The 16,951-nt window shown below is 40.5% G+C and overlaps 1 protein-coding gene and 1 long non-coding RNA gene across 6 annotated transcripts in view; one reads left to right on the forward strand and one right to left on the reverse strand.

The window, feature by feature from the left end:
* LOC118521388 (uncharacterized) overlaps window positions 1-16,951 on the reverse strand; it is a 212,601-nt gene that overhangs the window by 136,938 nt on the left and 58,712 nt on the right. The window lies entirely within an intron of this gene.
* Window positions 13,068-16,951, forward strand: part of PNPT1 (polyribonucleotide nucleotidyltransferase 1) — a 44,310-nt gene continuing 40,426 nt past the window's right edge. Inside the window, exon 1 of one of the 2 annotated variants that reach the window (XM_036069889.2) lies at window positions 13,068-13,268. In XM_036069889.2, the coding sequence (XP_035925782.2) occupies window positions 13,108-13,268 (161 nt within the window). In that variant the 5' untranslated portion in view covers window positions 13,068-13,107. The remainder of the gene's footprint in view (window positions 13,269-16,951) is intronic. The other variant, XM_036069891.2, reaches the window with a different exon arrangement.

The raw sequence follows: 16,951 nt of genomic DNA on the forward strand, positions 1-16,951 counted from the left end.
ACAACAGCTAGGCCTCCAGGATCCTGTGAGTTTTCTTTGGCATATGAAAGTCCTTTTGGAAACTTCCTTTTCTTCACCTCCCCCAGTTCCAAAGTATATAATCAGTTGCTCCTCACAATCCCAGGGCATCTCTTTCTGCCCCCGCCCCCACCCGCCTCCTGTCCCCAACCATTTCCTACATCAATACCAGGGTGAAGAGGGCATTTGAGATTTCTTTTAGGCTGCAACCTAGTTCTCATTAGGCCTCTTTTAATTTGGTTTTGGCCTTAGAAACATAGCTTAGTTTAATTGCTCATAGCTTGGTTTGCTTCACTTTCTCCATCAAAATTTAACTCTTCTCATCCTCCCAATATTTTCTGACGGAAAATTTTAGTTTGAGTTTTTATCTCTCATGATGTTTGGTTACTTTAATTGTTAGGAAGGTATATTTCATTCAAACCTTGAATTCTGTATGATGTGGAAATGTTGGGATTCGGAGCCAATGGCCAAGAAAGCATTCTTGAGACGTCTTTGGTGCAAAAAGGTGGTTTTATTATAGCACAGGGACACCGACCTGTGGGCAGAAAGAGCTGCACTGGAGTCATGGGCACTGGCTGATTATATACTTCCAAGCTGGGAGGGGGTTAAGGAGACCCTAAATCTCTAAGGAATTTTGGAGGTAAGGTTTCCTGGACCTTGAGGGGGCTATTGTTAGGAATATTACTAGCTATTGTTAGGTTATTACTGTCTAGTAAAACCTTAGTCATGAGAACTTTCCAGTGTATATCGGTGGGTCACATGCTAGGCGGGGATGATTGCCAACATATATCTTGGGGGGTAGAGAGAAAGGAAGTTTCCAGAGGAATTTTTATATGTTAAAGTAGACTCACAGGATCCTGGGGGTTGGGCTAAGATTGCCTTTTGCCCTTAGCAAAGTATTAATATTGAGGCTGAGCTCCTAGAAGAATGTCCCTGCCTGTTTCAAGGACTTGTCATTGGACTGTAGGCAGTAGGGAAATTTAATTTTTTGTTTTGCCATCATTTCCCATATCAGTATTGCCTTGCCAGGAGTCCATGGGAGTCTGTATTTAAAGGGCAAAAATGTGCAGGCATTTGTTACAGAAATTGCTATTTTCTTACATAATGGTACATGCTCCATAAATGCTTAGTGGTAATGAGAATGATGCATAGTGCAAGCAGGAAAAAAGACACAGGGATTGTTGAAAGGAAGAGAAAATGCAAATGCAGATACCCAAATGGAATTTTTATGAATTTATTAATTTTTGAAAGTTTTATGAAAGAAGCACCTGGGTGGCTCAGTCGTTAAGTGTCTGCCTTCGGCTCAGGTCATGATCCCAGGGTCCTGGGATTGAGCCCCACATCGGGTCCCTGCTCAGCGGGAAGCCTGCTTCTCCCTCTCCCACTCCCCCTGCTTGTGTTCCTGCTCTTGCTATCTCTCTCTCTCTGTCAAATAAATAAATAAAATCTTTAAAAAAAAAAAAAGGAAGTTTTATGAAAGAATGAAAAAGACAACAAAATATTAAAGCTAATATTACTGCTCAGCTTCAAAGCCCGCTCCTCTCTCAAAAGACTGATCCAATGAAAATATTTCAAGAAAATGTAAACATTTCAAAAATCTTGAACATCATCTCTTCAAAAGAGAACAAAGCTGTGAGAAGCTAAAGGCTTGTGATTTTAATGATAATGGAAAGCTACTTTGCACACAATAGTCTGTTCATTGGCAATGGCTCAGGCCTGTCTGCAAAGCCACCTGTTTCATATCCAAGACATAGTAAGTAGATTTTAATACAAAACCTTAAGTGATTCCACGACATTCTAAATTTGGATTGATACCATCATCTTATACAATGAGCCAAAACTCAAATGTATGGATTGCGTCTCTCCTCATCAAACTTTTGTGTTAGTTGTCAAAGAGAGAAGGAGAAAACTGGGTAAGGGATGGTTTTACATTCTTCCTGAGCAAACATTAGTCAGCCAATTTCAAAATCAGATCAAGGACATAATTATTCTGTTAAGAAAACACAGAACAAATTTAAGAAGCAAGAGAACATGTTAATATGGCCTGAAATTCCCACTAGCATAATCAACCAAAAACAAGTCCAAAAATCTCCTCCAAATTTTAATCCATGTTAATCATAAATGACAAATATAGTTAATATAAACCATAATAGTCTGAACTAATTTGACTGAGCACGCAAGGCAGCGTTGGCAAGGTCAGGCTTTTGTGCTCAATTAACTGTTCATTCAAGCTGACTTTAAAGAAGCTGTTTTGTGAGAAGGAACAATGATTCCACTATCCTAAGAACAACTAACTGACATGAAAATTTAAACAATCTAATGCAGGTTGCATTTAGTTAGAAGCCTAAGTACACAACCCATGCAAAAGTCTACTTGTAAATTGATTCTATTCATCACAATTCTGTAACACTTTTTCTGAGCCAATTTGGGACAATGAATTGAAGGCATCAGGAGTGTGGTCAGTACAGGAAAATCCATCTACCAGGGAAAATGACAATGACTAGCGGTGGTAGAAGAAACAAATAACCATAATGGCGATTGGAGGTATCCTGACACATAGGGGGACACCCACAGACTGAGGATCTGGATATTGAACTCTAGCTGTTAAAAGGTTTTAAAAAATTAAGGATAATCCCCTCATTGGGGCAGATCTCTTTCTGATTCTCTTTTATTGGAATGGAGGAAAATTTCAGTACACCAAAAAACAAAGATAGGCTGAAGGGGTTTTCACTATCCCTACCTAATTCTTGTCCAAACATGTAGCAGCAAGTATTCTCCATACATTACCTAACCTGCTCCTACCCTCTCCCTGCAGGTGGGAGTTTTCAGTTATCCAAATGACCCAGAACTTCAAAACGGCTCAGGTCACTTGGTTCCTGGGGAAGGTACAGAAGAAATGCCTGCTATCTATACCAGCAAGGCTGGGTGCCCATTCCAAAGGACAGAACTGTTCTAAACCCTGTTACTGCTTTCCTCAGAGCAGAAAATAATGAGCCAGTGGTCAAATCCAGTCACAGCTTTTTCTTTCTTTCTTTCTTTCTTTCTTTCTTTCTTTCTTTCTTTTTCTTTCTTACTTTCCTTTTCTTTCTTTCTTTCTTTCTTTCTTTCTTTCTTTCTTTCTTTCATTCATTTCATTTATTTATTTGACAGAGAGCACAAGCAGGCAGAGGGATAGGGAGAAGCAGGACCCCCGGAGAGGACCCTGAGATCATGACTTGAGCTGAAGGTAGACGCTTAACCGACTGAGCCACCCAGGCGCCCTAGTCACAGCTCTCTTAATAAATATGTGACAATGAGGAAAAGGTGTTTTCTTAAGCTTTTCCTCCACTCACATATTTCAGTCCTGAGGCCTGCAAATTAAACTGACAAAAGACAGATCAACAGAAGAAAAGGCATACAAATGTTGTTCATGTTAATATTTTTACACGCACAGAGGCTTCACAGAAAAGAAGTGAAAGCCTAAGGAAGTAGTTAGATTCAGGGGTTGTACATTTTAACAAAGGGCAATAAATTGTAAAAAAAAAAAAAAAAAGCCACTAGACAAAGTAAAGGGAGGTTTGGACTTCTAGAGGTGATAAATTGTGGGAAAGTGAGAAGGAAATACATGAGGAAAACTAATGGAAGCATTATTTTAGTAATGTATATTTATACAGACTCATCTTAACGCCAGCCCTCCATCTCGGGATAATGGTCACTCTCCTCATCCGGCACAGGAGATGGGGTGAATCTATGCCACCTTCACAAAGGGAAATTTACACTCTGCTTTAAGGCAGATAAGAAGAGGGCAGAGAACTTTTCCTGTATTTATTGATTCTCAATTTCCTTCAGCTCAAAATAATCCAAAGCCAAAGTGGCATATTTTGGGGTGGCATATTCTAGACTATTTCATTACATACATCCACAGCCATCATGTATTTATGATTTGGAACTCCTGTAAGTGCAAATGTCAGAAGCCCAAAACAGATTCACTCAAAAAAAAAAAAAAATCTATTGCTTCACTCATATGAAAATGACTCAAATATCCATTAACTGATAAGTGGACAAATAAAATATGGTATATCCATACAATAAAATAATCTTCGGCCATAAAAAGGAATGACATAATGATATATACTATAACATGAGTGAACCTTGAAAACATCCACCATTTTTTGTTCCCACAGCTATAATTCAACCTTCAATCCACTGAACCCACCATTTCTCACTATTCATCAACCTCCTCTTGGCTTCATATTGGGAGCTACTTGTCCAGCCTATATTTCATAGTCTCATGCTTAGAATCATTTCTCTGTGAATATCCACAATTATTTTGTCCCTCTCTGTCATCCATGCCTAGTATCTTAGTCAGTCAACTTAGGTTGCCATAACAAAATACAATAGACTGAATGGCTTAAACAACAGATAGTTGTTTTCTTGCAGTTCTGGAGTCTGGAAGTCCCAGATTAAAGTCCCGCAGAGTTGCTTCCTGATGAGAGCACTCTTCCTGCCTTGCAGATGACCACCTTCTCACTGTGTCCTCATATATTAAGGTGGGGGAGCCCTCTGGTAGGTCTTCTTATAAGGACACTAATCCTATTCAGGGCCCCACCCTCAGGATCTGATTTACCTTAGTTACTTCCTTATTCCAAATATAGTCACACTGAGGGCTAGGGCTTCAACATAAGAATTTTGGGGACACAGTTAAGTCCATAGTACCTAGAAAACCCCAACCCTAAGTGAATCCTACCCCTCATTTTCTCCATTCCTGCACCAAACAGGTAAAATTTGCTACCCAACTGAATGGACTAGTTTCCCCTGAAATTCATGATCACAAGTCTCAAAGAGCACACAGCAATTCATCAATGTCAGGCAATCCCATCATGCTTCTTAAGTAGATTCATTTTTCCATTCCTCAAAATAACTTCCTTCCTAAACCTCATATACCTTCTCTTCCCACTCTACCCTGACTTTCAGCTGCTGGCCTTGCCTCAGACTTCATTACAGGCTGAAGTCAAACAAATCTCCCTAATTCTCCCTGAGACAAACTTTAAAATTCACCTGCATCTGCCCTACCTTTACCTACCCTTAACTTTTCTTGTGTTACAAGTCAAGAGAAGTTTCCTTGATGTTGAATGAGGACTTTTCCTACTGCATCAGAATTTAGGTTAAGGCTCCAAAACTGAAAATTATAAGTGATAATTATGCCAACAGTGAAGAAGATACATCACTTAAATAGAATGAGTCCATAATTAATCAGCTCCCATCTTCCACTTCAGTCAAAATAGAGAATACTAGAAATTTAGAAATGAAATTGAAAAGAGTCACTGAGACAGAGAATTTCCAATTTAGTTAGGAATGATGTGATATCTTTCCTCCCTATTCTGTAGAGGAAGACAGAGCCTTCCTTGCTTGTCCCACCCTCAAAACCACGCCAAGCAATGGGAGCCCAAGAGAACCACTGATAGAGAATGAGGAAAATATTGGCATTTATTAAGCTGTAGAATAGCCCTGTACTACCATGAAATAGGAGCAAACACAGTAAGAGAGTTTTCAGGAAGGTTTGACGTATGTCTCCTAGAGCTGGAGGACTGTAAATAAAGAATTTGAATAAATTTTTTAATGTTTAATTGCTGATAACTTCTAACCCTCATCACTCTCTCTTCCCTTTATGCCCTACAGCTGGGCAAGCTGATAAGAAACTTTGAATGCTCTCTCCTTTGGCACCACTGTAAGTAATTATTTAAACAATCAAACAAACAAAAATAAAATATTACTTACATAATAAACCTTTTCATACCCATTTGGGATATGTGTGTGTATGTGTGTGTGTGTGTGTGTGTGTGTGTGTGAGAGAGAGAGAGAGAGAGAGTGTGTGCGCACATGAGAGAGACATCAGTCTTGACATCCAAACCAAATTTTGGATGAGGGTCCATTCTGCTACTACAATGTGGCCATAAAGGGATATTTAAGAATATAGACACCAGCACCTGCTTCCCAATAAGAGAATTTGGAAGGTAGAGGCTTACTGAATCCACCTGCAATGAGAGGGCAAGAATAGAAATCACTGTTTAAGATAGGCTTCAATTCTACTTGTTTGTGGATGTATGTGGGCCAAAAGAACCCAAGGAAGCCATTTTGATGGTATTTCACCCTAGAAGGCCAAGAGCCAAGACAAGGGGATCGCAGCAATAAGAAGCTGTGCAACAGACCACCAGGAGTGGAAGCTGGAAAAGTCACAAGAGGTCACTCAGAGAGTACCCACATCAGGGAACTGTGCGGTTTTGGTGGTCCCAGCAGAGGTCACCAGATAATCTCCACATCCACCCCATATCATCACCAGCTTTTGGATGTCTGCAGTAATGGTAGATATGAAAACCAACTAGCATCTGTCAAATAAAAACTCCACTGGCTCCAGAATTTAAATTCTTCCACCCCTCTTTTATTCCCTGTTCCTGTGTCCCAATCCTGGAAGAACCATAAAAATTATGGAGGCAGGAGCAAGCTAAAAAATACTGTGGCAAAACAAATTATATCCTTTTTTTCACTTCTCTAGGCTAAGAGAGAGAAGAGGTCTTCAAAAGCACGTGAGACTGGCTTTTGCTTAGGATGCAGAAATCTGGAAAGATCACCCCACCCTCATAACAACAGGGGAGTAACAACAGTAACAACAAAGCCAGACAGTGAAAATTCACAACTTTTCTGGAACCCATCAGAGAGCTAAAAGTGACAGGAAAACCAATGAATCTGAAATCTAAGAAAAGATAGGAGCCTCCAAAGAGAAACAGGACATGAGCTCTTGCTCACCCAGTATAGTCACCAACAGACAAGGGTAAAAAGAATTAAACTAGGGCTGCCTGGGTGACTCAGTCAGTTAAGCATCTGATTCTTGATTTCAGCTCAGGTCTTGACCTCAGGGTTGTGAGTTCAAGCCCCACACTGGGCTTCATACTGGGTGTGGAGCCAGAAGGAGAAGAAGAAGAAGACTTCAACTAGACCTTTTAACCAATCATTAAGGGCTGACTATAGACTAAGGAGAGTAAACAGAACCCCTGAGAGCTGCAGACACAGGAATTTGCAACACCTCACAGGCTCTTCTCCTTGGATATCACTGAGCACTCACAAAAAAGACTAGGGTAAAAGCAAGACTCCTGAGAAAGGTGCAGGCCTGGGGAAGGCACACAGCAGCCACTGTGGGGAATGCAAAAGCCCTACTGGATTCCTATGTCTCCATAGGAATCAAAGCTTTATGCACTGTGGGAATGTGACAAATACTGCTACTCCTAAGGCACTGTGAAAACCCACCACAGATAGAAGAAGGAACAGAACATAACCCTTTACCCCTGGCCCAGAATTACAGCTGGGAGAGGGGCAGGAGCACTGAGAATCCACGGACACAGTACCTTCCTAAGACTGAGGGTTAGTCAGAACAGCAGAGAACAGCATGCCTCTCACCTCCCACCTCCAGAGTAACAAACTTATTCTAATAAGTAACAGTGGTCTAGTGCTGGGACAGAGGTCAGAGCATGCTTTCAGAAGAGCAGTGCAAAGGGGAGCAAGGAACAGAGGGCACAGTCAAATGAGTTCTATACCTATTTTTTTTTTTAAGATTTTATTTATTTCTTTGACAGAGAGAGACACAGCGAGAGAGGGAACACAAGCAGGGGGAGAGGGAGAGGGAGAAGCAGGCTTCCTGCCGAGCAGGGAGCTCGATGCGGGGCTCGATCCCAGGACCCTGGGATCATGACCTGAGCCGAAGGCAGACACTTAACGACTGAGCCACCCAGGCACCCCCTCAAATGAGTTCTAAAGAGAACTTAATGAAGAGACTATTTACAGAGGTTAAGGCAGATTCTGGAACTAACAAGGAATGCGGAAGGCACTGAGTGATCACCAATAGTAGGAAACTCTGAAGGCTTAAAGTGGCAAGAAAAAACAGAGTAATTGGAGTGATAGCTAGAGCCACACAAGCAGAACAACCTGGCAGGTGCTGTAGTGACAGGTGGTTGCAGTCATTGCCACAGCATAAGGAATTATGGTTCTATATTTTTAGTTTCTCTCTCATCTTACCCTCCTGCTAGTGTCTCTCATTAGCTGACCCCACCAAAAAAGAGGGAGTTTGGGTGTTGTTATCTATACATTAGCTCCATAATGGCACAGAGAAGAGCCAAAGGAATGGATGGAATGGGTGCAAATGGAAAACACCCAGCATAATACAACCTACCTTGACTTCTCCATCAATGTTGGCTCCATCTCCATAGACTTGGCAGCCTCTCCCTCCTCAGAGCTCAGACCTGGGCCTTCCTTTTTCTCTCTCTACCATCTTTCTAAGTGATACAAAGCATTTCCATGGCTTGTGATATCACTGGTATGCTGATTACTCTTATATTAACACTAGTCCTTTCCTTGAGTCCTATGCTCAGATCCAACTGTCTTGACAGCTACTCTCAGGTGTCTCAGACACTACATTTATGACCCATCTAAGCCTGTTAATAGTCTTAATTCACACCTCCCAGTATCCAATTCATCAACAAGTCCTATTAATTCCAACACTAAAATATATTGCAAATCTCTCCATCCTTTCTCCTTGTCACCCTTGACACCACATTACTCCTGATTTCTATACCTCCCTCTTACCATCCTCCAATCCATTCTAGATTCAACAGCCAGAGGGATCATCTTAAAATGTAGACTAGGTCATGCCACGTCCCTGTTTAAACTTTCCAGTGCATTCCTCTCCTACCTCATCTTTGCCACATTCCTACTTACTACTCTCTAGCCACACTGGCTTTACCAAGTCCTCACAGAAGCCAAACTCTCTCCTAACTCAGGGGCAACCCTCCCCCCCCAAGTCACTGCTCCCACCTGGCCCCCATGTTTCAGAACCTGTCTCTTTTTCATCCTTCAGGGCAGCTTAAATGTCTCCAGAGAAAGGTTTTCCCTAGCCACCATATTTTCATCCATCCCATTATTCCCTATTTTCTCATCTAGTTTATTTCCTTCTTACTATTAATCACACTTGAATTTTTCTTTTTATTTGTTTGGTTGTGTTTTTATCAGTCTCTCATGCTAAACTTCAAGCTCCATAAAGCAGGAATTATTATGCCCTATGACTATCTTGACACCCCTACATCCCCTCAGCCTAGTATAGTGCCTGGCATAAAACAGGTATTCCATGGGCCAGGGTCTATGCTAAGTTCCATAAAAATAAGATTGCACTTAAATCTGCCTAACAACCCTAAGAGGTAGATAATTTTATCATTTTCACTTTGCAAGTAAGGAAACTGAGACATAGAAAGGGTAAGCAACTTATCAAGAATCACATGTTTAGGAGGTGACAGGTGAGATTTGAACCTAGACAATTTGATCCCAGAGCCAGCACTTTTAACCACTACACAATACCTACTTCCACATTCATTTCCATGGATGAGATAATGATTGTATAAATTAATAAAGTGGAAGGATGGACATAGGTTGTACCTACAGGTCAGCATGGGGAAGTCAGAGAGGCTAGTATTGAAGGCTTCCAGTATTAAGATCTGAAGACTGATTGTACCAGACTGACACATTGGAGAGAATATGTACCAGGCACACGGAATCATACATACAAAGACACAGAGGCAGGAGAGAGGGTTGTATGTTAGAGGGGAATGAGTAGTTCAATTTCCTTGGATTATAAAATGAGAGGAAGGGAAGAAAATAGGTAGTAAAAATTGATGAGGTTAAATAGGGACAGTTTGTAGTCAACACAAAGCAAAGATTAGGAAGTGATTGAAGAAAATCAATCAGAATGGAGACACAATTAGGTTTGCAATTTAGAAAGGTCCCTCTAGCTACATTCCTTCAAGAGAAAAAAATTTTCATGGATACCCTTGGTGTCCACTGATACTTTTTGTACAAATATATAACAAGACACAAACTCCTTAATCTTGTACCTCTTATACAGTCATAAAACTAAAATAATCGTATATACTTTATAAGCCAAACTACAAACCAAATTAAATCTTAATTAACAGTAATTTAATGCAGTGATGTTTTACTTCAGTGAAATTGCTACTCAGAGTCGGTAGTGGTATTAACTATTTTGACACACATTCATTGGAGTTTGAAGAAAAGAAAAAAGGAGATCTGAGGAATATTGCTGGTGGATTTAAATTAGATCATCTTTAATGTCCTTCAGAAGTTATAGGTAAAGAACTTCCTTTTAAATTATATTTTGGCTGTCAAACTATACTTGGTAAAACTATTATTTCTAGAATGAGACATCTCAGATTGAACCTCAATGGATCATAGCTTCTGTGAATAAAACTGATGCTGGCAGGCTGGGTCCAGGGACCCAAAGAGGGTCTCCAGGACCAGCTAAGAGGGTCCTTGGCTTCACGCAGGATGAAAATCAAATGCAAGCCAGCAGGAAGTGATAGCAGAGTTTATTGAAGTTATAGAGCGATCAGATACAGATGGAGCATCTGGGAAATTCAGAAAGAAAAGGAGCATGAGCCACATCTTTGTTCAGGGTTTTTATTGAGGACTGTGGTCCGGCATCCAGGAACCAGTTAGAATTAAGACAAGGGCCCAGGTGTTATTCCTTGGAGCCAGAGGGTCTTGGCCTCAAAAAGTCTAGTGCTGGTGGTCTGGAATATGCATATGATAGCTTTGTCCAGTCATTCTCATCTGGTCTTTCCTTAGATGTTATCTATTCTAAAGAAATCATTAACTTTTTGTCCCATACAACAGCGACATACACTATTTGCATTCTGAGGCATGTGTAAAGTGGACGTGCAGGTCCTAGCAAGAATAGAAGCAGGGAAAAGAGCAAAAACCATGTTTTTATGGAGTCCTTCAGTTTCCCTATCTTACAACCACAAGAATTTAAACTTTTTATACTTCCGTTTCTGTGTTAATCTTAAAATGCTTAATGTAGAGGCTGCTTTTATGCAAACAGGGTGAGCAATGGAATTTAGACCTTTCTAGGTTGGAGCAGCCTGGAGCAATCCCCTGGCTGAATATAGACAGGCTGATCAGGCAACCCACACAAAATATCCATAGGCCCTAACTAACCAATGGGCTACTTAAACCAGGCACAGTTACCAAAAAAGGGAAAATTCCATAAGTTGCACACCTCACCTACCCCCTTTAAAAACAGCCCCCACCCACTGCCTCCTGGCAGACAGTCTCTTCTTTGCGGTCTTGCTGGCTCCTCTGTTGCAGTGTATTCAGTAAACTTCTATCTCCTAGGTTCTGCTTTGGGTGAATCCTTTTACCACCCCCGTCGATGGCTTCCACCCGATCACTGCCCCACATTTGGGGGCCCCCATCCAATCAAGAGAGACACCACACTTAATAGAAACACAGTCTGGATCATCTTTATGACTACTTAATAACAAATTTCAATACCCACATGGCCTTTAAATTTATGAAATAATTACTACCATATCAATTATTTGGGGTTGGTATGAGGAAACAGGTGGACTTAATGTGTAAATACTGCTTTCCAATATTTCCAGATGGATTAAAGCTTAACAGATTCATGGGGCTCTACAGCAAAGAGGGTTGTTCAGTATTTCAAACAGGAAACTAGAGGGAAAATTTAAAAAAGCCTAGTCAAAGCTGAATCTACCACTTACTGAGTGCTGACAATGTTGGCAGGTACTGTGATAAACATCTTACATGCTCTGTCGCATTTAATCTTTACAAAAACCCTATGAGATTCATATTAATATCCATATCTATAAATGAGGAAACTGAGGCTTAGAGAGATAGGGTCAGACAACTAGTAAATGGCAGAGCTAAGATTGGGACCACTCAAGACTAACTTCAAGTTTATGCTCCAACCTATTAGGCAACACCACCTGAATGAAATGATTAAATGGTACTTAAGTGCTTTAGCAAAAGGTGATTTAGTATTCTTATTTTATAAATTCAAAATCATGTTGTATTATGGCAAGTAGATTATGATAGATTTGTCATTAGGATAGGTTTCAATAGATTGGTCTAGAAAACACTGTAGCAACAGGGGGTAAAGTCAAATGTAGAGGAAGAGGCAAAAAACTTCTTTAACACTAAATATCCCTAGCAGATTTAGTAGTAATTCCCTCTATTGACATGGAAATTCCAAATCTGTGCTAATATCTCATGGAAACCAAGGTGTCAGGGAGCTGCTTTGCCACTAAATCATTTGTCTGTTTGAAGTTCAACATTTTTAGTTCTTGAAACCATGTTTGAATGTATGTTGGATTTTGTTGTTTGGATTTCTTCGGAGGAAGGAGATTATGATCTTAAAAGAGAAATATGACCCTCATAATAAAGAAAATATCATTGATTCATTCAAGGAACCATATGAAGATGTTCTAACAGGATTAAGAGGGGTGGGAGAGATTTATTTACTCCCTGAAAATTTATCAAATTCAAATTTCAAACGCTATTTTTCATTTTCCAAAACATTTAAATAGTAGCTGGCATTTTGCATTTAATAAGAGTTGGTTTAAAAAATAGTAACACTTGATCAAAAGTGGCAAAGAAATGAATTCTAAATATTAACAATGGAAACGAAAATGAATAACAAATGATGTCAAAGACCTAAAATGGTGATATAGATCAATAAGAACTGAAATTAACTTACTAGAAATAAATTAACATAAACCTTTTCAGTAATATTTGTGTGAAATTTATAAAATAAAAACCAAGGCAGAGGACAGGAGAGAGAGATCTCTTTCCATCGTCCACTACATAAATTCTCCTCTAATTCTCAGTTTACAGAAGCCAAATAATGTTTTGTCTGATGACTTCTATTATTACTATATTTACCCTACTTATTCAACATTTGCATTATTCTAGGACTTTCTTTTAAATGACGATAGCACACACATACACAAAAGGCATTAACTTTCCAATTGCCTTTCACTGGCAGATACTTAAATAGGAAAGATAAGTTGTCACAATTGCGTTCAGATAGGTTTGACCCTTTCTAGGCTTCGTAGAAAGCGACCTAGGTATCCGCTTCCCCGCGTTCCCCCGCCCCGCCACCACGGAAACGAAACTGCACCAGGCTCCGCCCCACCATCGGCAGAGTGAGCCAATCAAGGTGCAGCCCGGGGTGATCGCGCGCCGGGTGTCATGGCGGCCTGCAGGCATTGCTGCTCGTGCCTCCGACTTCGGCCGCTTTGCGATGGTCCCCTTCGTTTGCCAGGGCGGGATCGGGCGCTCACCCAGTTGCAGGTGCGAGCACTATGGGGTGGCGCGAGGTTCCGAGCCGTGGCCGTGGACTTAGGCAGCAGGTAAGAAACAGCGTGTGTTCTATGTCCTTTCACAAGGCGTCCTGTCCAGGCAGCCCGAGGTAAATTCATCTCCCAGGCTAGGAATCCGGCAACGCAGATCTCATTTACCCCTCTTTACCCCAAACCTAAATACCAGATTTCTCTTTCCGGGTTTGGAGTCTGCTTCCTGGCACCCTTCCCGCACTGTCTCAGACTCGTGTCCTTTGCTTCTTGGTCCTCCCTTTTACCTTGTTCCGGCTCTTTTCTCTAGCTGAGTCAGTCCACCTGACTTTCATCCCCTTTATTTGCGGGGACTCCTGGACTCTGAAGGGGGAAACATTTCACTTCAAGATAATGAGTTGACAGTGGATGCGTACGTCATCCAATTCAATTTACTGCCTAAATGCATGGCCAATATGACCCTAGGTAGGAAGGGAAGGAAAACATCAATTTATTGAACGCTAGTTACGTGATACACGCTTTTTAAATCTGCAGTAAAGGTGCTGTTACCTCATTTCATAGTTAAAACAGAAGCTCAAAAAGGGTAACTTTCTCAGAGTCACCTACTTTGAGAGTACGTGGATTTTGTTTTCCCTCCAAGCCCATACTTTTTCCATGGGTCCGTTTGCCATAATTCACATCTAAAATCACTTTTTAGGGACGCCTGGGTGGCCCAGTCGGTTAAGAGTCTGCCTTCGGCTCAGGTCATGATCCCAAGATCCTGGGATCGAGTGCTGCATCCTTGCTCAGCGGCGAGCCTGCCGTTCCCCTGCTTGTGCTGGCGTGCTGTCTCTCTCTCTCTGACAAATAAAATCTTCAAAAAATAAATAAAATAACTATTTAAAAATGGATTTTTAGAGTAAATGAAATTGCTAATGCTTACTTTATATATCTAATTTTTCACATGTACTAAATTTTTTACCCTAGTGTGTACAAAAAGCTGAAAAATCTGCCATTGATTACAGGTCTGCCTTCCTAACTTACTGAATGACTGATCCTGAACAAGTTACTTAGCTTTTTTGTCACAAAATAAGAAGACTGGCCTAGGTCAAGGGTCAAATTTTTCTGTAAGGGGCCAGATGTAAATACTTTAGGCTTTGTGTGCTGCATACTGTCTGTCACATAGTGGTGTATGTTTACAGACCCTTTAAAAAATGTAATAACATAAATAACTGAAAGGCTGTACAAAAACAGGCTATATAGTTTGTTGATCCCTAGACTAGATGATCTCTAAAGCTCTTTCCACCTCTGGGATTCTCTGATTCTGATTTTTTTTAAAAGATTTTATTTATTTATTTGACAGAGACAGCGAGAGAGGGAACACAAACAGGGGAAGTGGGAGAGGGAGAAACAGGCCTCCCACGGAGCAGGGAGCCCAATGTGGGGCTCGATCCCAGGACCCTGGGATCATGACCCGAGCCAAAGCTTAACGACTGAGCCACCCAGGCGCCCTTGATTCTGATTTTTTGAGGGAGAGAATATCTCTTCCATCTTTCAATGACTTCACATTCTTTGAATAAATGCCTCAGAACAGACACCCGCTGTGCACTAAACGGATCTTTTTAACGGACTCAAAGCAAGAGTAGTAGCCCCTGCTTTCCAAATTTTCCATAATCTACTTTAAATATTTCATTTATCAGTCAACCTGGATCTCTTGTAGTTAGTTCTTGAACCTGTGTCATATGTTGTAACAACCAGATTCCTACATATCATACCTTCTGGGTAAATCAATTCTTCCATCTTTGTGTTAAGTTTTTGTTTGTTTGTTTTTTTTGCAACATTTATTGAATTTGACTACTATGTACCATTCACTTTATACTTGTTACCATGTGTATTATATACAATGCTTTAGGAGACTATATACTATTGTGTTTTTCAAATGCTGTACTTAATACTCAGAGTAACTTTTAAGGCAACTGTTTAATTTTCAGTTCAACAAGCTTTTATTGAGCATCTACTATGTACAGGGCACTATAGATACAGATTCTGATAAGGGAGTAAGATAAACACAGATGCTGGGAAAATCACTGTAGGAGAGGTGTGAATGGGGTGCCAAAGGAGCACAAAGGTATATTTATCCCACCCTAAAGCTTGTCATTGAAGGTGAATCTTGAAGGGGGAGGAGGAGGAATTAGCAAGGAGAAAGTGGAAGTGCAATTACAGAGAAGTGACAGAATACATTTGAGTAGCTACAAATAACTCACTATGTATGAAGCAAAAGGTGAAATGTGAGTTTAGCATCAAAGGTAAGGCCAAGTGACAGGCAGAGGCTGAATCTTAAAGATGTTTCGGGTTTTTGTTTTTGTATTAGTGAATTTTTCTTGGTGGAAGTTGGAGGAAGTTGGTTACATTCCACATCATTCTGTAGATGTTTCTAAAAATGTTTTTTTTTTTAAACATCTCTCTCCCCGGAATTGTACTCCCTGTGGCAGCTGGCTCTGCTCTTCCCCTTCTCTTCCTCAGCCACCTTTTTCCACCCTTCTTCCCACCAATAGAATCTCACTTCTCCTCCTAATCCTTTTTATTTATTGTTTTCAAGTGGTTTTTTTATTAGTTATTCATTCACATGGCTAAACATAGGTATATGTTTATAGGTGAATAGGAAAACAATTCACATGGCTCAACATTTTTAAAAAGCTCAAAAATCTCCTTCCGTAGCCACCCAATTCCAATCCCCAAAGGCCATATGTGTTATCAATCTTGTATGTATCTGGAGCTATTTTACAAGTAAAATACTGAAGAGTAAATTGATAAGAGGTAAAATCAATCATGATGTATAAAAGTAATAATAAGCCTGCACCAAAAACTGAACTAAAAGTGCATGAATAGGAAAAAATTACATGTCAGGTAACACCAGCTGAGATCATGAGATATAATGAAAAGTAACCACCTGGTTCTTTGTGTTAATATAAATGGCACACACCTGGAAGAAAAACAGTTCAAATCAGGGCAATCACCAAGGCAGGACCATAGAACTATCTGGTGGATGGCCTAGGACCCCTACTGGAGACACTGAGTAGACTCAATAGAGGGAACAAAGAAGGCAGGAGTATATAGTGTTTGAATAAATATATAAATCCAAGTGTTGTTTGAATAAGCACATAAATGGAAGTGCATGTATGAGAATATTTGGGGGTAGTGCAGACCTGTTTGTTTTTCTCACTGATTCAGTCAGTTCCCATTGTAAATTGGTTAGCTGTAGAAGCTTAAGTGTTTCCTCGGCTCCACTTCTCTGCCTGCTGATACAATTGGGAAGGGCTGGTTAGCAGAGGAGTGGGTCATCTACTCCTTGCCTCAAGCTTTGTGAGTATGTGTGCTCTCTTTGGTATACTGCTAGTCCCTACATAGGTGGGGCCATGTGACTGGTATTCACCAGTGGAACCTAATAAAAAGTGATACATGTCATCTGCAGGCTGAAGTATTTTATTCCAATGAAACTTACCATTATTCACAGAGAACCCATGTTCTTAACCTCTGTTCTCTACTGCCTTCTCTTGGTCCCCTGTACAAATTATATCCCCATTAAAGAATAAAGACTATCACTGAGGACATGCAAAAGAATATGCCACTGTGGGCATTCTCAAAAATTCTGGGGCAAGATTCCCATTAATGGAATAGAACTAGAGCTTTCACAGCTCCTCTTCTGTCTTGGGCCCACTTCAATTTATTTGGAGAATACTCCCCTTCCTTTCACAGGGATCACT

Source organism: Halichoerus grypus, chromosome 10 (assembly GCF_964656455.1).
Source record: "Halichoerus grypus chromosome 10, mHalGry1.hap1.1, whole genome shotgun sequence".
In the NCBI taxonomy this organism is placed as follows: domain Eukaryota; kingdom Metazoa; phylum Chordata; class Mammalia; order Carnivora; family Phocidae; genus Halichoerus; species Halichoerus grypus.